The 21412-nt window shown below is 34.7% G+C and overlaps 3 protein-coding genes across 6 annotated transcripts; 2 read left to right on the top strand and 1 right to left on the bottom strand.

Annotated features, from left to right (window-relative positions):
• Positions 1-2116: 2116 nt before the first annotated feature.
• LOC120333772 (triple QxxK/R motif-containing protein-like) lies at positions 2117-4096 on the top strand. The gene is made up of 3 exons (XM_039401136.2): positions 2117-2473; positions 3213-3298; positions 3783-4096. Exons 1-3 carry the CDS (start codon positions 2281-2283, stop codon positions 3861-3863), a joined length of 360 nt encoding a protein of 119 aa, XP_039257070.2. The 5' UTR covers positions 2117-2280; the 3' UTR covers positions 3864-4096.
• Positions 4097-4947: 851 nt separating this feature from the next.
• LOC120333751 (pyridoxal phosphate homeostasis protein-like) lies at positions 4948-7286 on the bottom strand. Of its 2 annotated transcripts, none has more exons than XM_039401125.2 (2): positions 7149-7286; positions 4948-6233 (listed from the first exon to the last, which is right to left on the bottom strand). In XM_039401125.2, exon 2 carries the CDS (start codon positions 6230-6232, stop codon positions 5492-5494), a length of 741 nt encoding a protein of 246 aa, XP_039257059.2. In that variant the 5' UTR covers position 6233; positions 7149-7286; the 3' UTR covers positions 4948-5491. The 2 variants fall into 2 exon arrangements, with proteins under 2 accessions (XP_039257059.2, XP_039257043.2); XM_039401109.2 differs by having other exon boundaries at positions 4948-6236; positions 7149-7285.
• A 4702-nt stretch (positions 7287-11988) lies between these two features.
• LOC144431444 (DDB1- and CUL4-associated factor 10 homolog) lies at positions 11989-21403 on the top strand. Of its 3 annotated transcripts, none has more exons than XM_078119580.1 (7): positions 11989-12510; positions 15229-15321; positions 16271-16370; positions 16839-16957; positions 17629-17770; positions 18482-18603; positions 19179-21403. In XM_078119580.1, exons 2-7 carry the CDS (start codon positions 15281-15283, stop codon positions 19348-19350), a joined length of 696 nt encoding a protein of 231 aa, XP_077975706.1. In that variant the 5' UTR covers positions 11989-12510; positions 15229-15280; the 3' UTR covers positions 19351-21403. The 3 variants fall into 3 exon arrangements, with proteins under 3 accessions (XP_077975706.1, XP_077975708.1, XP_077975707.1); XM_078119582.1 differs by having other exon boundaries at positions 16271-16386; XM_078119581.1 differs by having other exon boundaries at positions 11989-15321; positions 16271-16386.
• The last annotated feature ends 9 nt before the right edge of the window (positions 21404-21412 follow it).

The following is a 21412-nucleotide window of genomic DNA, read 5'->3' as shown; positions in this document are numbered from 1 at the left end:
CAAGTGTATACCAGAACATAAGTTGGGTATACAACTGATGAAGGGTATACGAAAGGTGTACAGCCTATAAAATATTCAATTGGATACAACAATGCAAACGCGGCGCACATGAAATGTAAAATGTAATTAACGCTAAGAACCGACGTGAGCACGTTGTTACATCACAAATTATATAGATAATACGGGCATGTGTCTGGGTTGGTGATTTCGGATGCCATGCTGCATGCACTTTGTTTGATTTACCGGTAGTCAAACATTATTCCCGTCGACGCTAAGGCAGTCAGTCAAATTTATAACTTGCGGTCACTAGCCTATTAGATTGCATGATGATATTGCAGTATAATATGTGCTTAAAATTTATTGTTTATTTGAGCCTTAAATAAACATTGGTATTTGTAAGGTATACAAAGTTCTTGAAAAACTGTAAAAGGTATACTTCGATAAAAAAGGTTGAAGAACACTGGGCTAGACAGTAGGCTGATATTATCGTATCAGTACAGTGCCATTGCAGTTATTTTAGCGTTGTATTTTTGGTTGTTGTCAGGGAATTAGCTATCATCAGTACTGTTCAAAGCGTTTTTATTGTGTATATTCTGTTTTCTTGCATTGTGCTGCCTGGTACTCATCGCTTTATTGTATGCTTGTCGTTTTGTTTGGAGTATTTGGTTTGTGTTGAGATTGTTAATTAATAAATAAAATATTATAAATTGAAGTAAATATTGAGAGGAAACGTGGCGTCAGATCATATTGGAAGATATTCTGAACTTGGCGTGCCTGTTTTTTTTTTGATTGATACCGGTGCGGGTGTCCCTCATTGACTGGTGCGGCTCATTGACACCGCGGTTTACTCGACGTTGCAGGAAAATTCGGACATTCCAGAACTGCATTCTTTTCAAGTACCACTTCGTACTGCCAGTGTCTAATGGTGCACTTGATGTCAACCTGACGATTGAAAGCTGGTCTGTGGAACATACCGTTGTCGTCGCCGATCTAGGGTCACGCATGGGCATCCTAGGTATGGACTATCTTGGCAAATGGGACTGTGTTCTGTAGCCCTCGTCGGGTCGTTTTGTTTTTGAGGGACACGATGTTACTGTGCAGAACCGGTCCAAAACGTAAGTCATTTATTTGTTTACTGATATATTCATTAAATGATAAACGTAATATTTTTGCATTACTTGAATTAATCAAACATTCTCAACGATAGTTGTTTAATGTCATTGGATCAACCGATGATCATGTGAACTCGTTAATTAGAGTTGGTACTGTAAAATCATTTCAGCCTAATATTAGTAAGCTAATGACACAAAAGAGATGCCAAACGATTGAGTTTATTCTGGAGTATTTTTGTAAATTTTAGGTCCAAATATTAAGGTTAAGTCATATTAGTGCATGTATTATTCTTTCCTTATCAAAACTTCGTTCAAAAACGTTTTGGATAGTTGTACATAAAAATTTATGATTTTTTGTAATAAATAAAGTAAATTTATATTCAATTTCGCATCAGGATTGTGGAACGAGCTGTAATGCGTTCAGTATGTTCATTTTCATACAAAACTAAAGAATTTAATTAGTTACCAGATGTGCGCTGCGAAACTCATTTTCTGGGCGTTTTTCAAGGGTTCGTCTCACGGCCCATAACCTTGGTAAGGATCTACATGTGTTTAATAACTAAACAGGGCTACGGAAAGGCTACCCAACTCAACGCAAGTGTTAAAACTAAGATTCATCGGTTCGCTAACAGCTGATTCAATTTAATTGTTACGTCATGCAGAAGTCATTGTTCATTGCCGGAAATGTAGAGAATATAGGACAGATCGTAGGATTCGTAGCACATATTTCTTGTAGTAAAAGCGTCTTTTCCGTAAAACGTGCAACTTTTTGAAGTTGGAACAAGGCATTATTTGTTACTAAATTTATAAGGAATATTTTAGAATTATTTTCACGCTACGAAACTCATTTTAGGCGTTTCTCAGGACCTCGTCTCACGGTCTAACGGTGTTTTACCTTTTGTCTTGCGAAATTTAGAGAAGACCATTTACAGGCGCCAACTCGCGAACCCACTCTCTCAAAATAAGCACTGAAAATTTGGCAATGGTAAAGTATAGGAAGAATTTTTCGGGGGTGAAAGGTCGGGAGAAGGTCCATTGCTTTTTATTTCGCGAAAGTAAAATACAAAATTGTACAATTTCCGACAAAATATAAATTTTTCGCGTAGAGGTAATTTTGAACAACAAATGAACTAAGAATTTAATAAATTCCCCTCATGCGCAAACCTGCATGTTTACAAACGTAACCACTCATCCATCGCATCTGCAGAATTGCCACGTTAAATTTGCAACTATCAAGAAGTGTAAAAACAAGTCAGTTCAGTTTGCAATTTATTTCGAATTAACTAATATATTGTCAGCCATGGGGAAAAAGGATTCAATGACAAGAGGACCAATTGTTGAAAATTACCGAAAGCGTATAGGTGAGCTTTATAGTATGGTACGGTTTATTTTGCTGATTATGGAGTCGAAATAAATTGATCTTACCTACCGGTACCGGTACCGGTACCGTACTGTAGTCTGGTAGTATAGATTGATACCGGTGTTGGATCGAGTATTCAGATTTACTTCCGGCACCAGAGCTCGTAAAACAGTGAAAGATCATATGACACAGTATCACGCAGCAGCTGGCATAAAAAATCGACCGTAGTGAAAATTTCACATAGTTTATTCCCCTGACCTCTTTTCTTCATTTTTGGAGTTGGTATGGTACCGTACCATAAAAGCACCTAAGGACAAAAATACCATATTTTTATCAATAACTTGACCATTTATTGTCCAAAATTGCTCGGTAAAACATTGTTGCGGTAATTTACATTTCCTGCAAATTTTGGGTTAATTGGACTGTTTACTATTGAAATAATCTTTTTTTGTGACATCTGACTGTTTTCCTTCACTGCCCTAACTTTGGACAGTCATTTTCCTCACTGCGTAACTGCGGTACATTTTATCCTGATTATGGCATTCAAAAGTCAGAAAGTGCAATGCTTTCAAAACGAAACATCTTTATACAAAATTATATCTTCCTATGGGTGCACTTATAAACATATGGTGTTGACCAATTAAGCATTTCAAACACTAATTTAGCAGGGCCACAGCTTTATATGTGAATAGCAGTTATAAATATTTGGTGGGTGTTGACCATGCTTTATTTATATATAGGTAAGCAAGATTATAAGAAGTCAAAAAGTGCGATAAAAGAAATGAAGACGATAGCTGAAGCTAAAAAGTCATCAACTGCACTTTCGGTGAGCTAAATGTTCTAACCTATTTGGTCCAGGCCTAATCTGGTCCCACTGCTCTTAGACGATTTGATAGTTTAAGCGAATCAGTCTTTTTTTGTAAATTGCACGCCACATTCGAAGTAAAATTGCACAACAAAAAAATCTTTTATAAAATGAGTTGATATGCAACACAACTTCATACTAAGTTATGCTCCCCTTCCTGGTATATCTGCATTTCGTTTAGTTTGTGTTGTCTTGATTTTTGTCAGAAAACCAAAACCTCCAGAGATGATTTTTTTAGATTTGTGCCATATTTAGTTTTTTTGTGCGTATTCTATGTATTGTCACGATGGAATATGTTTACTAAATGTTATTATCCACCTAATAAACTTGTTTTGCACTGTTTGAAAGCAATTCCTGTCAGTTACAAAACTACTATATCAAAATTCTTCTGTTTCAATAGGTGTCGAAATAAATAATAAACACTGACATATGTTATATCTTGCAGGACATTGTTCTTGTTGCGGTAGCTTTTTCTGTGATACTCGCATTGCTGTATGTCATGTTCTATGCATCCCTGGCGAAATGATCAAACTGAAGCAAATAATAAGATTCATAGCTGCATATCAAAGAGGCAGAAGTAGTAGTGATGAACAACGAGTCTAATTAAATGAGCAAAACATATTCTCAGTTTTTATCTTACCGTTACAAATTGACACTATTTCATATTATATTCTGTATTTCTAATGTAGCATTTTACCATATCCTGGTGCAATTGCCTTTATTCTGTTAATATTTCAAATATATATTTTCATAATCTTACCGGTAGCAATTTTGTACACCATCTAAGGCTAGCTGGCAGAACGTTCAAATGATTGAAATAGTAAAGTAACAAAACAGTTTCGGGTACAAATATGCGCATAATTTTCACAAATCAGGCCCAGACAATTTCATTCTGCGATGAAATTATAAAATAGATGGACAAGTTTTATGGAAAATTCAATTTAGGCATCGAATAATGAAGTCTAGTTGTGGATGATGGAACAGAGCGCAGAAAAGACCGGACAACTGTTGTCACCTGTTGGAATGGTGGTCGTTCATGGAAATAAGCATTGGAACGAATACAATGATTTTAAATTGAACTAATCAAAAAAAAAAAAAAACAGATACCCCAATCCATGATTGTGCATAGACTGTTATGAAATGTTCAATCTATTTGCTGAAAGAAACAATTTTTGTCACTGTCATTTTTGCAATGAAATTGAACTACAGCATCACCATTTTACGTCAACAAGTTTTTTTTCTTATTCCATGTTTTTTATGGAAAAGCACTGTTGTGATACACATACCATAGACATGCATTCCATCCTATCATAATTGTGTTTTTTTTTCAGTTACACTTTTACAGCATAGCGTTTGACTGGATGTTATCATTTTGAAACAGCTACACAAGAATGCAACCAGCAAGCCCTCAAGCATTACCGGTACATATTTGCAAATAAGAAGTTGAGTGCAGACGGTTCTAATTGTACAAGTCTGCTGTAACGATTCTGTATGTTGTTGCAAGTCTATGCATGCCACTTTTTCACATACATGTTCATTTTCTTGTGATTCACAATTGGTATGTGATAAAATTTCACTGATCAATCAATTTTTTCTGTAATGACCACATAAAAACCGCAGCCACAATTTTATTGTTCTTTTTTGAATTGATCAGTGTCTCACATTTTAAAATTGATTTAAAAGGTATTGCCCGATTTTACTTGACTGTTCATGGGGATGGGCACATACTCGTACGTTTTTACCTTTTTTATTAAGATATGCCCGTCCTCTGCATTTTGCTTGTCCGTTTGTTGTTTCTTTCAGAGTGACCAAAATAAAATTGATTGATTGATGAAGATATTTTAAATTAATTTACTCATTACTTTGAAAGAAAAAGGGAGCAATGGGTAGAGCTTGAATACTAGTCCCGTTTTACATTAAAATATGTCTCATACATTATTGCCTGAATAGATTTTACACACGAATGATGCTTTATGAACTTCCGAAAGCAAACTGATTAAAAACCCTCTGATAAATTATAGTGAACGAAATGCATAATTATTCTAGGAATAAAACAAATTTCTTTCTAAAATGCAACATTGAACGAAAAAGAACTTTTGAGATTAACTATCATTTTGCGGAAAAATGAATGACCTTTACGTCATTGAACATGATTTACTTTTCTCTAGAACCAAATATTTGACTACCAACACGAACATTAGTACTACCAGCTAGAACGGCTTCTTTAAAGTCTGCAGACATACCCATGCTCAATTCTATATTGTCTAATGGAATTTTTAATCTTTCGCATACCTTTTCTCTGCAATTTCTAAGGCATTCAAAGTCTGGGTTAGGCCCACTTGAATAATCATGTCCAAAGCTTCCAATAGTCATTACTCCGCGGAGTTTTAGTTTAGGACAATTTTCAACAATATGAAATGCTAGATTCGCACATTCTGAAGGTAAAATCCCACTTTTGCTATCTTCACCACTGGTATTAACTTGAATCATAACTTGATAGGACGTGCCTTCTTTTGTCTTTTTTTCAAAGCTGTCTGCCACTTCAAATGATGATATTGTTTCAACCATATATAAACGGGGGCAACCAATGAGCTGTGCTATTTTGTTTTTCTGCAACATCCCTATGTAGTGCCACTTTATGTCTGGACAAAGATGATTCAGATCAGCATCTTTTGCCTTCACAAGAAGTTCTTTCACATAATTTTCTCCAAAATGCCTCTGACCAGCATCATACGCTTTTTTGATCATTAAAACAGATTTTGTTTTGCTCACAGCCACAAGTGTTGGTTCAGCCCCATTGTTTGCTCTCCGTGCAGTTGTCTCTTTGATGGCAGCTTGAATTGCTCTTAGATTACCAGCTATGTCAATTACTCCTTCTGACATTATTTTCATCATACTGCTTTACAAAAACAAAAATTTGAAAAATTTAATCCAGGGAATGAAATATGATCATAGTAAAAAAAATGTCCTCCTTCTGGCATTATTTTCATCATACTGCTTTACAAAGACAGAAATTTGAAAAATTCAATCCAGGGAATGAAATATGATCATAGTAAAAAAAAATGTCAAGTACACAAATAGGGCCAAATTTTTATTCAAAACTTGATCATAAAATGATATATACCGCATTTCTCTGTGTATAATACGCACTTTCATGATAGTCTCCTAAATAAGGGGGTGCGTATTATCCATTGGTCTAGGAAATATTGAAAAATACTACCTAATTCTCATTTTATGCGATAATTGTCACATTTATTAATCTTAAGTTCTTAATATCATGTGGCAAAGTCTGGTAGAATCAGATCATGCTTGATTATATAGAAGCATACCCAGTTCAAACAACAATTTAGTTTTGATAAAGGCGTCTGAAAACACAATCTGACGTGAGGATTTGTAAGCCCAAGGAGGAGAGACAAATAACTTTAGAAGTTACTTTAATGTCACATCACATCATGATCGGCAGACGTTTTACAGTCAAATACACAGTTAACAAAAGGCAGGCAAACAGAATGCCTGAAACGCTTCCAGAAAAAAAAAGGTAACCGTACATTGAACCCATGTGTATATCTGCAGGTGCTGAAACCCATGGCCAAGGGGTAGGGTTAGTATTGATTCAAATAACCGTAAAACAAAAAAATACGGTATATATGGCAGTCGTTTGAATTGGTCTGGTCCCATTCCTACAAACTGACAAATGCATTGCCCAAACAGAGTAGCCTACTGGAGTATTTAATGTCTATAAACGAATGGATGAAATATACAATTTTTTTCGATACATAGTATATTAATCTAAAACAACATAAGTACTTACACAAGTTATTCTTTTAGACACAGTACATTAATCTAAAACTGCATATAGGATAGGATTTACATATTTATCGCGTTATCGTCCACTTATCCCTCGTAGCTCTGCGAAATTACACTAAAAAGCGGCTACACACAAAAAAGTTTCGACCGAAAACCCAACCGAAGAAAAAAATGGACCATTTATCCATGTCGCCAACTACCCATTGTTCCTTTGAAAAAGCTCAAAAATCCACACCAATATAAGAGATAAAAAGATGAAACTTGGCAGGTGGTTAGAGTTGTGTTTCTTTTAACCATCTTTGAAGTTTCGCGTTTCTACATTTAAAGGAGGGGGAATAGGAGGGTGCACATTTCCAATATGTCGATAATATCTTTGTCGACCAATTTGCGACCACCGTGTTTTGGTCCGTTTGATTGCTATGATGCGGTGCTTTGTTTATAATTTGACGACATTTGTTTGAAATACCCGTGTTCTCAAAATATATGACGGTCAGAAATGCGATGAGAAGTAAAATTTTTTCACGCATGGCTGCGTATGCCCTAGTCTCGACGCAGCAGAAACGTTGTTCAATGCTTGAAATCCGTGGTCGCACACTGGCCGTTCGGTCGCAAATACGTCTTCAGAGTGTCATACTTTGGTGGTTTATATAGCTTTAACCCCTGGTCGTAGAAAGTTAATTCGAGGTTAAGCGTGTAGAATAAATGCCAATGCACCTACCGTGAAAACATTAACGGGTTAGAAATATTGGTTTTAGTTTTATAGCGGTTTGAATGAAATCGTCCGCCGACTGGCTACACCACCCTACATCCATTTTTAGAGCTTCGTGCAAAGTTTCAACGTCTTAATTATATGCGGTAACAACATAATAATTGCGTGCGTAAATGCGTGTACAGACATGCTCAATACTGCATTGCATTAATAAAGAAAAATAAATAATAATTGAATTTCTCTGCAGACACACGAGACTAAAAGTAAATAAATTCGGTCAGCTAAGGTAAAATTGCAAAAGTTCAGCCAAAGTAGACTATTTTTATTTTCACTGATTACTCTATTCTATTACGGTATTAGGTGCGGTACCGGTATGTTTTTAACAGTCTACCGTACCGGTAGGTACGGTACCGTCCACATAAAAAACTTTCAATTCCAACTAACGGTGGTACAGCACAGGGGGTCCCTATATAAAAACACCTGTGTTACAATTGGTTCCATCAAATTTTGGTAGTACTATAGAAGAAATTCAGGGAAGGGTATAATCATGATTCATGATAAAATACTGTTCAATATTTTGGACAACTTCAATATACCCAGGGATGTCAAACTCGCGGCCCCAGAGAACTTCCAGTGCGGCCCTCGAACGCTAAACAATAATAGTAATAGTTTTTTGAAAGTTTTTTTCTATCTAAATGTAAAAGATTTTTCCAATTTTTTAAAGTGAAATTGATTATTCACGCAAAAAACAATTTACTGAAAGTAGTTTTGAAAAATTAATTTTGTTTTTTGTTTACATTTTGACCCAATTAAGAATTTACACATCAAGCTAGCAAAAGAATACTTGAATAAAACATTTGAGTGGATAAATTAAACGCAAAGTACATGAAGAAGGTGGCATTTTCGAAGAAAAATGGGATTTACAATATTTCTGCATTTCTCAAAATTCTGAAGCACATTGTTTTTGTTTTGTCATATTTCCATCAGTACAATGAAATAACACAATAAACTCAGCAGTCAATATGACAAATTCAAAGACCAACTTCGAACAGAAAATTCCCATGTGTTTGTATATTAATATAATTATACAACGACTTAGTTTACTAAAAATCAATATCAACAATTATTCAAGCAACTCAATGCCACGCAATGTGGCGCAAAATTTCTTGTCAAAAAAATCTGTCATTTGTTTGTTTAATGATCTATACGCTTTCTTGCATTACTGGAATTAATTAAACACTCTCACAGATCCATATTAACCCATGATCATGTGACCTCGTTAGTTACTATAAGAGTTGGTACTATAAAATCATTTCAGCCTGGCCTTAGTATGCTGGTGGCACAAAAAAGATGCCAAACGTCAGGACAAATGTAATTGAGTAAACATTGAGTTTATACTATAGTATTTTTGTTAATTTTAGGTCCATATATTTAGATTAAGTCATTCTTAGTGTATTTATTATTCTTTCCTTATCCAAAGCTTGTTCAAAAATGATTTTGATGGTTGTACATAGAATTTTATGATTTTTTTGTAATAAATACAGTAACTTGCAATAATAGTGGAATGCAAATATTAATATGTAATTGCATTTGAAATTAGAGAAAATAATAGAACTTTATCCAACTGTTTAATTGCATCACAATATATGAACCAAAACTATCTTAAAAATATCTTTTAAGTATACATTATCAAAAACTGTTTGCGGCCCTTTTTACAATTTCCAAAATGCGATGCGGCATATTGTATGTATGACTTGTATTGTAACTTGTATTTGCTGTCGCGATGTATTATCTCAATGTGTCAAACTTTTAATTAGTGTGCATATTTTGCTTCCAGGTGTATTGTCTTGTTTATTACCTCAGCTTGGAGTATTGACAAGAAAAAGGTGCCAGTAAATTACGTAAAAATTTTTTTTAACTATTTGTTATAATCAGAATTCACAATTAATAGGAAATATAAACAGCCAACAATCAATGAGAACTATATGCAAAATTCCTCAGATTAAATATGTCTTCTAAAATCGGAGGAAGGCAAAAGATATAGGTAGTTTCAATTCACACAAGTCTTTCAAGAAGACTTGCTCGAGCCAAACTAAATGAGCATCATCAGGTGATCGGTAAGGCTGCAAGTTGAATTCAGCCCTGCAACCTCCTGCATAGACGATAATATTAATTAGTGGGCTATGAGCTAAATTTAGACACAAACATATCTACGAGGCATTATGTACCATCAATGTTACCTACGATAAACTGAATATGTAATATGTCTAATAAAATCACCTACTAAAGCAAGTTCGATTGGTGCAAACTTTGTGTTATGGAATTGTATCACAGCACCGTTAAGAGAAGTATAAACAGTCTTGCTGTTTTGTAAGCCCCCCCTCTTTAAATAAAATTTCAATGTATAGGTACAAACATTAAAACTAGTAACTTTGAACTTTGTCATTATCTGCAAAATGTTCCACACAAATCTTTACACTATCGCGTTTGTAATCTTCTCTGATAAAATAAAAACGTCTATGATGTCCAGAATTACTCTATACAGCTAGCTTGTCTGCCATTCCAGCTTTCCAAGTGAGCAAAACTTCTAAGATATAATGATTATTTTCTTTCGTCACAGGCGCAAAAAGGCAACTACACGTAAAGAAGGCGCCGAGTAGCAAAAGCGAACGGGAAACGGTCTCGAAAGGCGACGATAACTATGTGCATTGAAGCGTATCATGAAATACAATCTTTTGCGTATAGTCTTATGGAGTGACGTCAGAGTTGCCTATCATGTTGTTTAATGTCATTGTCTGAGGTATCTGCGAACCCACAAGATTTTCAAACCGGAAAAAAAAAACATTAGAATAACATAGCATAGTGCTATTCCGACGACATTTAAATTAGCTGCCACTGCCACTCAACAAAAATAGCGTACATGTACTTATTTATCTCATGTGATCTTGCACACCAAGTTTGTTCCTTGTTTTCGTATGAATTTGAACATGTATAGAAAACCCATGTCCACATATGTAAGCAGAGACGAATGGGATAATGATTTTTAAAGCAGTGGCGTTATGCTCACAACTACTTGTTTTTTATGCGATATAATCATGAATATGATATCAAAACTGAATTTTTGTTATCAACATATTTTGATACGGAAAGCCTAATTGGGATAAGTCTTTGTCGTATTTTCTCTGTTCCAGTAAAAGTAATAGCCTTCTAGCGACAATAACAATCTTTTCCTCAGAAAATTTCGAATCATTTGATACTGTAGGCTTGATAAACAGAAGAGCGATTACTACAAAACAAGAACCATCTAATAATTCAAATTTGAAGGGAAATGGCTTACTAGGTTCAGATTGCTTGCTAGATGACTTACGGTACTGGTATTTCGCCTCTACATGAGTGAATGTTGTTTCTCTGGTAAAATTTATTTTTAAATGAAAAGCAAAATTAGTCATAACAAATAATGTCTATTCAACAGGTTCCAATTTGAGCTTGTTCATTGATTCAGTCCTAGACTGCCATTGCATTATGTATAAACACATCAGAATCAAGCACAACCTAGTTAGCGAATAATACGGTACCTGTACCGGTATTTCAGCAATCTGACAAAACCGTGCATTTCAGCAGACTTGATTTACAGATCATGCTTCCGTATATTATTTGTCATGGTATTACTACCGGTATCTATACCGAATCACATATATAAATTCTACCGATACGGCACCGTACCCACCGGACTTTCAAAACTTGATTCTTCAACTCATGTGCATACCGGTACACGTTTTGTGTTATCCGTTTCCAAGTTAATGGACAAACCACTAACAAGAGCGTGAAAATCCACTACAACGCGCAGAACGATGAATTTCCTCAAATAATCTTACATTTTGCACCACTGACACAGCAAATCCAACCTACTCACTGCATCCGCAAGCAGAAAATCGCGCGTACCAAGATGGCCGCCGCGACCTTCAATTCGGCACAAATTTTTTGCTCCTATGCGCTTTCTAGTTATATACATCTCAATGGTCTGAGCCGTAATTCGCCCGACAGTTGGTTTCAGTTACTCGACTTCAACCACCACTGCATATGTGAACCGGCTCTTCTTGCTTCTGCTGTCGCTGGGTAAGGGCCGTATTTTTGTCGATCTTATTTTATCTGCTTTAAGCGTGGATTTTACACTATTTTAATAAAGTCTCTTCGTTTGCATCGTGAACTTCGAACCTATTTGTGTGTCTTTGCAGCACATTGGATCTTCTGAACTAATTATTACAGTATTACTAGACTGTATTAGTGGCGAGCACCTACCGGTACCGGTATTCCGGTTAAGTCGTACCGTTGCAAATTGACGTGCTAGCGCCAGAATTGTTTTTGATTAAAAGTTCATGATGTCACACCGAAGAAAGAATTGCGACCAGGAACGAGATGTAATATGGGTTAAAATTGCCCAGATGGAAAACATGAATAAAGACATACCGGTACTAGTGGCAAATAAATCTGGAAGCTGAAAATAAAGAACTGGCTAGACAACTGCAAGATGCTTTGTCTCAACTGAAAGTAGCCAAGATCAGTGTTATACAACTTGAAGAAAGAGATTTTGGCATGAAGGAAGTACTCGAACGGGTTGTATGCCGTCTAGAGAGCATTGACGAGGCCATGGCTGAGGGTGAAGTGCCATCATTTATTCCTGAACCTATTTTAAAAACCCCTGAGATGCCCAAGTGTGTTGATAAAAATGGTAAACTTGACCACCCTGGTAAGGAATGTTTGGTAGAAGGTACCGGTACTATTAAAAAATTGAATTTTGCTGATGAGTGTGTGGTTGACCAGTCCACACCTATGCATGCAAGTGTGAATGGTAACGTTACTGATTGCAAGGCAGTTCCTTTTGGTATGATTAATAGCATGAGAGTGGATATCCAGCCTGATACTTTTAATGGCGATGGTCAGGGTTGTCCAAAACGAATCGAATATTCGAAATTATTCGAATATCAAGGTATTCGAATACCTTTTCGGCTCATTTCCGAATAATTACGAATAGTAGTCACTTTTCGCCGTAAACACGGTGTTTCGTTTTACCGGAATGTATTGAATGACGATGAGTCGGCCTTTTGATTGTTTATATTCAGCGCGAATGTACGTCGCATAGTGTTGCGACACATTTGCACGTTTGCGTTGGTGGACATTGCCGACATTCGTCTTTTAATTCACAAAATCATTTCCATTAGTCGAAAAATCGACAATCACCGTATTTCCCGGCTAATAAGTCGCTTTTCTAGACCCAATTTTGGCTTGATTTTTTGGGGGGAGGGGCGCCTTATTGAGAAAGCATGTTCATTTTATTTCTATGTGGCCTGTTATTTTTCGCATTAGTCTACTCAAGCATAATTTGTGTTAAACCTTATATTTGGTTCTTATGGGTCTGCCAATCATGATATTTAATCGTAGGCCGGTTATCGTTACTTAAAAGAGAAAACACGGCCACCGCGATAAAGTAAGTGATTTATGACCCTTTGGTTTTGCCGATTCAGCAGAAAACGACAGGGACATGAAACACAGCTGTGAAATAACTCGTGGACGTACAGTGTGGTACTTATCACATTCCAAAATTATTTCAACATTCGGATTGATAGGTTGTCCAAAATGATAGCCGCTTTATAATTTAAATTTACCGCTTCGTTGTTGAGAATAGTTAATTACGTGAGTATGGTTCTACCAAACAAACATGATCTGGTTCTGTTCTGACCCTATAAAATTATAGATTGTTCAAAATGATTGTGATTTTTAACTTAAAATTACCGCTTTATTGTTAAAAATAGTTTATTCTGTGAGTATGATTCTACTAAACAAACGTGATCTGGTTCTAAACATTATTATTAGCGCATATTAGCATAACTGAACAACAGGGAATAATTTTTCTACCCGTCTTCTTGGAGGCCTATATGGGAAACCTAAACCTAGTGCTAAAAATATACATCGTCCTATTTGCCATGTAGGCTTATTAGCCGGGAAATACGGTATTTATAGCCGTAATTGTTACGATATCCAATAAATTGTCACAAGTTGGGAAACAAGTTGATTTATTAGAAAAATACTTTCACCCGCTTTCTGGAAAATAATTTTGATAATGATGGTCAAAAGTATCGATAATGAAAGTATTAATACCAAATACCACGGGTATTTGTGGGCATGAAATGTGTGGTAAACTGCCCAATTATAATTAATTTCGGATTCTTATTTACAAAATATTAAAACTATTATAACTCAAAAATACAACGGCGATTTGTGGACTTGAATGTGTAATAAAGTATAAATTATTTTTCCGACTTGTGACAATTTTTTCGAGTACGAAAATAAGAATCAAAAATTAATTATATTCGGGCACAATATCACGGCATTCTGTGGACATAAATTGTGAGGCAAACTCGCGATTGATATTAATTTTTGATTCCTATTTTCGTATTCACAAAATACAACGGTGATCTGTGGACATTAAATGTGTGGTAAACTACCCGATTATAAATAGTTTTTGAACCCTATTTTCGTATTTATAAAATAATAAAAGTATTATTACACAAACATACAACGGCGATCTGCGGACTTAAAATGTGTGGTAAAGTTCCCGAATATATTTACTTTTTGATCCGTATTTTTGTACTCACAAAAAAATTGTCACAAGTCTGAAAAAGAACTCATACTTTATCCCGTTTTTTGACAAATAATTTGGATAATGGTTGGTATTTAAAAGTATGGGCGTTTTACTAGGATGATTTTGTGTTGCGCAAGCATTCAAATCCATCACCGATACCACTATTTAAAATGCCTTGTCGTATTATTTTAATTCTGTTAATTAATACAACTCATGTTATTTAAAATATATATCGCAATAATCTGCAAACATGAAATGCCTGGTAATATAGCCAGGTTGTAGATAGAAGTTATTCCATTGTTTATTGTATGAAAATTCCTTCATACACTTAGATTCTATTACTGGATTTTATTTTCGAAGTATTCGAAATTTCATATTCGAAAATAATAATTTCGAATGTATTCGAAATAGTGAACTATTCGGTATTGGCCATCCCTGGCTTACGCCATAATTTTATTTCGATTTCCTTTATTTTAGTTCTATTACGAGTTCGGGGACTGTATGTGTTAGCCAAGTGAATATCTCCTTTTCATGCCCGTAGGTTGCAGTCCCTTCACACAACTTGATGTAAAATAGAAAAACAAAATTAGTTACCTCCATATTATACACATACTTCTGGAGCGCCCAAATTTGCGTGTGGAACCAAAATATTGATTTACAAAGGATTCAGACGTTCCACAATAACAACTAAGGAAAATTTGTATAAATTCATACAAAATTTGAAATATTTTTCAGGCAGTTGCTGGTTGCAGCATGTGAGCACAATAGTGTTGTTTTGATAGATCCGATGACTAATAAGGTTCTGCAACACAAACAGGATGCTCATCGGTAATTACATTTCCTAAAGTTTGTTTATTTAATCCTTGTGGGTTGAACATGTGATTGGAATCGTAATGGTTCAGGTTTGAATTATATCCTAGAGCAGGGGTCGGGAACCTTTTTGGTCAAGAAAGCCATAAAAGGTACATATTTTTGAATACATTTCCATGCGAGCCATATAGCATTTCTTCACTTAAAAGGTCTGCAATTTTCACTCAAGAGTTAACACATGTCAATATACATTTACCTAATGTGATTTCTGATGCTGCATGTTGTGGCTGCGGGCCTTGAACGGTTGCTCACATGCAGCACAAGTTGAAATCTACGATACTCATCACCCTTCTTTCGTTTAGGCATCTTCGTACTATTTTAAAATCTAGCTTTGCTAGTCCCGATTCAAATATGACAAATACTATAACTAGTACGTACAAATAAACGAGAAGCTTTATTCTATTGCTCCGCTACTCTATCGCTTCGTGATGTAACAAAATATGTTCCATGATCCTCTAGTTTTGTTACAATGCCTGTCTGGTGATTCTTTTAGATAACTTAGACATCAAATGTATTGGCGCATTTTCTGCTAAATTTGGCTGTAAAGAGTTTGAAACAATAATAAGCTTAGCCTTAGAATCCTGGATTTTTCTGGGAGCCATATGTCATACGTCACCAAAAGAGCCATATATGGCTCGCGAGGCAGATGTTCCCGACCTCTGTACTAGTGCATTACTGGATTCTTTAATTCCATGTATTCATAATTCTATTTCTATAATTCAAAACCAAAGCTGTATGTGGCCCAGTAATTTGGTTTGTAATGTCATTTTATAGTTTCTCCTCTTAGGAATAAATATGAAAAGACCAATGCTAAAATTATTATATACAATTCTTACTCGCCACAGATGTTTTTCCAGTTTTTTTTACAAATCCTGCTGATATACATATACTGTTAATTAATTTTTAGTGATTGCGTCAACAATATTTTATTCATGGACGAGAAAATGTTTGCTTCTTGCTCTGATGATCACACCATTGCAGTTTGGGATCTTCGCAATTTTAAAAAGGTTTTCCATTTGTAAGGTTACCTACTTCCACAAAAATTTCAATCTTTGAATTCAGTTCAGAGCAGACCTCGAAAGGAGCTAAAAAATAAGTTTTGTTTCGCATATTTTGTACAGCTTTTTTTGGTTTTATATACGACTGGACATATTGAACACATTTTAACCTGTCGCAACTCAAGTAATTTGCACTTTTTGAGAAATATGGCACTGCTTGGTGCAATGGAAAAAAATCCCTATTTCTTTCAAAAAGAATATTTGTTTAAAGTAGCTGAAACAGTTTTAGATAATGATTTAGGGTATGTGCCTAACATTATGTACCAGGATGTTGACACAACATTTACAACACCTGTTCCAACGAAAATGGGCATGGTAGTCATTTCTTTACCATGAAATTGGTACCTTGTAAAGTATAAATTAGCACAGAGAAGACTATTGTATATATATCCATAAGGATAAATAATTGTTTTGTAGGAAGTTTTTCGGTTAAGAGGTCATACTTCATGGGTTAAAAATATTGAATTCCATCAACCATCTAAACAACTTGTTTCCTCAGGATTCGATGACACAATACGAGTATGGGACATTAATAAGTGAGCGTTCATTTTCAATATTTATATCTGTAGTTTGAACTTTGAGAATTTGAAAAACTTTTCTGTAGCATATCTTCTCGATTATTAATATGATATATTACAGTTTAACATGATATTAATTAGGTTTTTTAAATAAGGTTTTTTATCTCATTTTTGCTAATTTTATCCTGTCAAATTTTTGACTAAAGTCAAGACTTACTTACTGATCACATCCTAGACAGGAATCCATTTAAACATACAGGATTGTCACAATTAGAGCAAGCTTAAACTAACCACTTTTATGCCAAGTGTTATAGCGAATGCTTGACTCGAGAACTAAAATCTGGAATGCTAAGATGGTTAGACTTTTAATTTGCCCTTTTTAATGAATTATATTCATTTCTCTGTCATCCATGTAAGTGAAGTATAGGTTGAACTCTCATGGGCTTGCATAGCCTTTCATTCTACTGTCACCTCACATGCACTCAATTCCAGTCATCATTCAATATAATTAAATATTTTAGTATGTGTTATTCCAGCTAGAAACATTTTCAAGATTTCGGACCTTTTTCAATATTTCGAATCAAAATGTTAGAAGTAGGTTTTTTACTGGTAAAATTAAGTCACAGAACTAATAAATGTCATCACAATTTTATTAGTAAATAATCGAATGAACTTGTTGTTTTTATCAGTGTGAAGGATGATGAAAATGTTGAAACTAGAGTATTGTTAACTGTTGGAGGTTTATTGAGAATAAGATTATCTCCTGCTGGTGACAACCTTTACTTGTCAAGTTCAACATTTCATGAAGTTATCGGAATTAATAATTTAGATGTAAGTTTAGATTGCTCAGTTGTTCTGTAGTCTATTGCTTCATTTGCTTTTTCATTTTCATTTTTATGAATCTAGGTGTTTTCATTTAAACTCTAAACAAGTCTCTGTATGGACAGACACCAATACGCAAGGAACAGAATCTATTTCAGTCTTGCAATGCCCACCGAATTTTTACATTCTGGTACGGTAGCATGATTGGTATTTGAATCTGAGATCGTTATTAACAAAGGGTGTCCAAATCAAAAATTGTAGTACAATAATGCATTCTTATATCCGGACCATTGAATATGGCTGTTCGTGTTTTCAAAAATAATATAGAAGTTTCTATCTCACTCGCACACATTCTTCGGTACTCCTGTATTGTGTGTACCAGGTTAGGTTTGGCCATAATTTTAGTCCGATTTTCCCTCTATTTTAGTTCTATTGAGTTCGGTGACTGTCTGTGTTAGCCAAATGAATATACCCCCTTCCCATAGGTTTCAGTCCATTTACAAAACTTGATGTAAAGTGGGAGAACAAAATTAGTTACCTCCATAATATTGGTATACACACTTCTGGAGCGCCCATCATTCTTCAATGCAGCCGTCTGGGAAATTCTGATTGAACGCATGCACACTATGATTATCTTATATTCCATCATAGTCCTGCAGTCGTGTACATGCTTTGGTTAGAAGTCTTATTGTAACTCATCAACTTTATGTTCATATGCAGTTATCGTCTATAGAAGATGATATCGGTTTCATAAGAGCTGAAAATGATTTTCTGGGTTTAATCACAAAGAAGAGAACAATTCCTTCATTCAATCATTTGACACAGACGAAGCCTGTCACAAGGTGTTTTGTTATACTTCATTAAACATGCAGTTTGTCATTGTCTCCAGAGATACCAGATAAATTGCTGGTTATATTAGAAAATTATCAAATCCAATATGATTATTGTCAATATGGTACGGATTATTAATTTAAATTAAGAGCCTGTATGCGTAGAAACTTCTTACAGCAATCTCAGCATTGACCAGAGTTTACCTGATTTCAGAGTGTTTGAATTTAGGCATGTGTGGACTGGTGAGAATGTTCAAATATGTTTTGTCATAAAATATTCAAACGGTTGCTATTAAATAGTTTTAGCTATAGTTTTGATGAATGCCCAAATTAGAATAAGTGGTGCAATACATGTTTGTAGTACATGCTCTGGTAATGTTTTATAATTATTTTTCACTTTATTGAATCAGTCATAAATATGAACTCATCAATCAACATTAATAATTAATATTAGTATAAGGAAATAAGGCACTGTTCCAGTCAAACATAACTAATGTGAGATTCCGGAAACAGCAGACTTAGTATGAATAAAAACATTTTTTTTGCGATTGTAGGTATACAACATCTTGTCATATTTTTTCTTTCAGACGCAATCAAATTGATCGCTATAGAGGGTGTGGATCTCCTGTTTTAGATATGTATGGTGATGATATTGTTGGTCACTCCATCGATGTTCATCCGAATAACTCAGCAATACTTTTACATTGCATTGGTGCCTTCGACAAGGTTGTCTATGGCTTTATTTCCGTTACTTATTAAGTAATGCAATGTTTGAATTTTGTCTCGTCAAAAATTAATCCCATCTTGGTTCTGTATATAATCAGATGCTTGGTTTATTTTTTGAAATAAAACATTTTTGCATCTTTAGTATGAGGTTATTACATTAAGTACTCATTACTCAAGCATGATTTGTGTAACCTTATATTTGGGTCTTAGGGTCTGCCAATCATGATATTTAACCGCAGGCCGGTTATGATTTGTGCCCCTTTCGTTTTGCCGATTCAGCAGAACACGACAGGGACAAGAAAATACAGCCGTGAAATAACCCGTGGACGTACAGTGTAGTACTTATCACATTTCAAAATTATTTCAACGTTCGGGTTAATAGGTTGTCCAAAATGATTGCCGCTTTACAACTTAAATTTACCTCTCAATTGTTAAATATAGTTAATTCTGTGAGTATGATTCTACCAAACTAACAGGATCTGGTTCTAAACATATAAAATTATTAGCGCATATTAGCATAACTGAACAACAGGAACACAATTTTTCTACCCGTCTTATTGGAGGCCTATATGGAAAACCCCCTTTTTTGAGTGCTAAAAATAGACATCGTCCTATTTGCCATGTGGACTTATTAGCCGGGAAATATGGAATTTATAGCCGTAATTGTTACGATATCCAATAAATTGTCACAAGTTGGAAAAACAAGTCGATTTATTAGAAAATTGTTTCTGGCAAATAATTTTGATAACGATAGTTAAAAGTATCGACCCTTTACCAGGATGATTTTTGTTGCGCAAAATAATCCAATCCATGACTGGTACCAGCATTTAGAATGTCATGCTGTATTAATTTAATTCTGTTCAACGTAATTCATGGTTGTATCGACAATCTGTGGACATAAAATGTGTGGTAAAATGACCGATATTATTAAATATTGATTCCTATTTTCATATTGATGAAATAATGAAAGTATTAATACCAAATACCACGGGTATTTGTGGACATGAAATATGTGGTAGACGGCCCAATTATAATTAATTTCGGATTCGTATTTACGAAATAATCAACTATTATAGTTCTAAAATGCAACGGCGATCTGTGGCCTTAAAATGTGTGGTAAACTGCCCGATTTACCTACATTTGAGTTATGATAATAGAATTTAATTAACACCGTAAGGCATTTTAAATTGTGGTATCGGTCATGGAATTCGAATATTTTGCGCAGCACAAAATCATCCTAGTAAAAAGTCCATACTTTTAACTACAAACCAATGGCAACCATTATCCGAATTAGTTCCCAAAATGCGGGATAAAGTATAAATTATTTTTCCGACTTGTGACGATTTTTTCGTGAGTACGAAAATAAGAATCAAAAACTAATTATATTCAGCACAATATCACGGCAATCTGTGGACATAAATTGTGCGGCAAACTCACGATTAATATTAATTTTTGATTCCTATTTTCGTACTTACAAAATACAACGGCGATCTGTGGAATTAGAATGTGTGGTAAACCACCCGATTATAAATAGTTTTTGATTCCTATTTTCATATTTATAAAATAATAAAAGTATTATTACTCAAACATACAACGGCGATCTGCGGGCTCAAAATGTGTGGTAAAGTTCCCGAATATAAATAATTTTTGATTCGCATTTTTGTACTCACGAAAAAATTGTCACAAGTCGGAAAAATAACTCATACTTTATCCCGCTTATCGGCAAATAATTTAGATAATGGTTGGTATTTAAAAGTATGGGCGTTTTACTAGGATGATTTTGTGTTGAGCAAATATTGAAATCCATCACCGATACCAATATTGCCGTATCAATTTAATTCTGTTAACATGACTCCTGGTATATAAAATATATATCATAATAATCTGGAAATATGAAATGCCTGGTAATATAGCTAGGTTGTAACTTGTAGATAGCAGTTATTCCTTTGCTTATTGTATGGAAATTCCTACATACATTTAGATAAGCTTCAATTGGTGGATTTTATTTTCGAAGTATTCGAAATTTCATATTCGAAAAAAATAATTTCGAATGTATTCGAAATAGTGAACTATTCGGTATTGGCCATCCCTGGCG

The sequence above is a fragment of the Styela clava genome, chromosome 13, assembly GCF_964204865.1.
Source record: "Styela clava chromosome 13, kaStyClav1.hap1.2, whole genome shotgun sequence".
Classification (NCBI taxonomy): domain Eukaryota; kingdom Metazoa; phylum Chordata; class Ascidiacea; order Stolidobranchia; family Styelidae; genus Styela; species Styela clava.
The sequence above is the reverse complement of the archived record's forward strand: the minus strand, read 5'-3'. Positions and strand labels throughout refer to the sequence as shown.

Excerpts from the sequence above, each read along its gene's own strand:
- LOC120333772 (XM_039401136.2), top strand. The coding sequence starts at position 2,281 with ATGTTTACAAACGTAACCACTCATCCATCGCATCTGCAGAATTGCCAC. Across the intron at positions 2,474-3,212 it reads AAATTACCGAAAGCGTATAG|GTAAGCAAGATTATAAGAAG; the intron begins GTGAGCTTTATA and ends ATTTATATATAG. Across the intron at positions 3,299-3,782 it reads AGTCATCAACTGCACTTTCG|GACATTGTTCTTGTTGCGGT; the intron begins GTGAGCTAAATG and ends TATATCTTGCAG.
- LOC120333751 (XM_039401125.2), bottom strand. The coding sequence starts at position 6,232 with ATGATGAAAATAATGTCAGAAGGAGTAATTGACATAGCTGGTAATCTA.
- LOC144431444 (XM_078119580.1), top strand. The coding sequence starts at position 15,281 with ATGACTAATAAGGTTCTGCAACACAAACAGGATGCTCATCG. Across the intron at positions 15,322-16,270 it reads CACAAACAGGATGCTCATCG|TGATTGCGTCAACAATATTT; the intron begins GTAATTACATTT and ends ATTAATTTTTAG. Across the intron at positions 18,604-19,178 it reads CAGACGAAGCCTGTCACAAG|ACGCAATCAAATTGATCGCT; the intron begins GTGTTTTGTTAT and ends TTTTTCTTTCAG.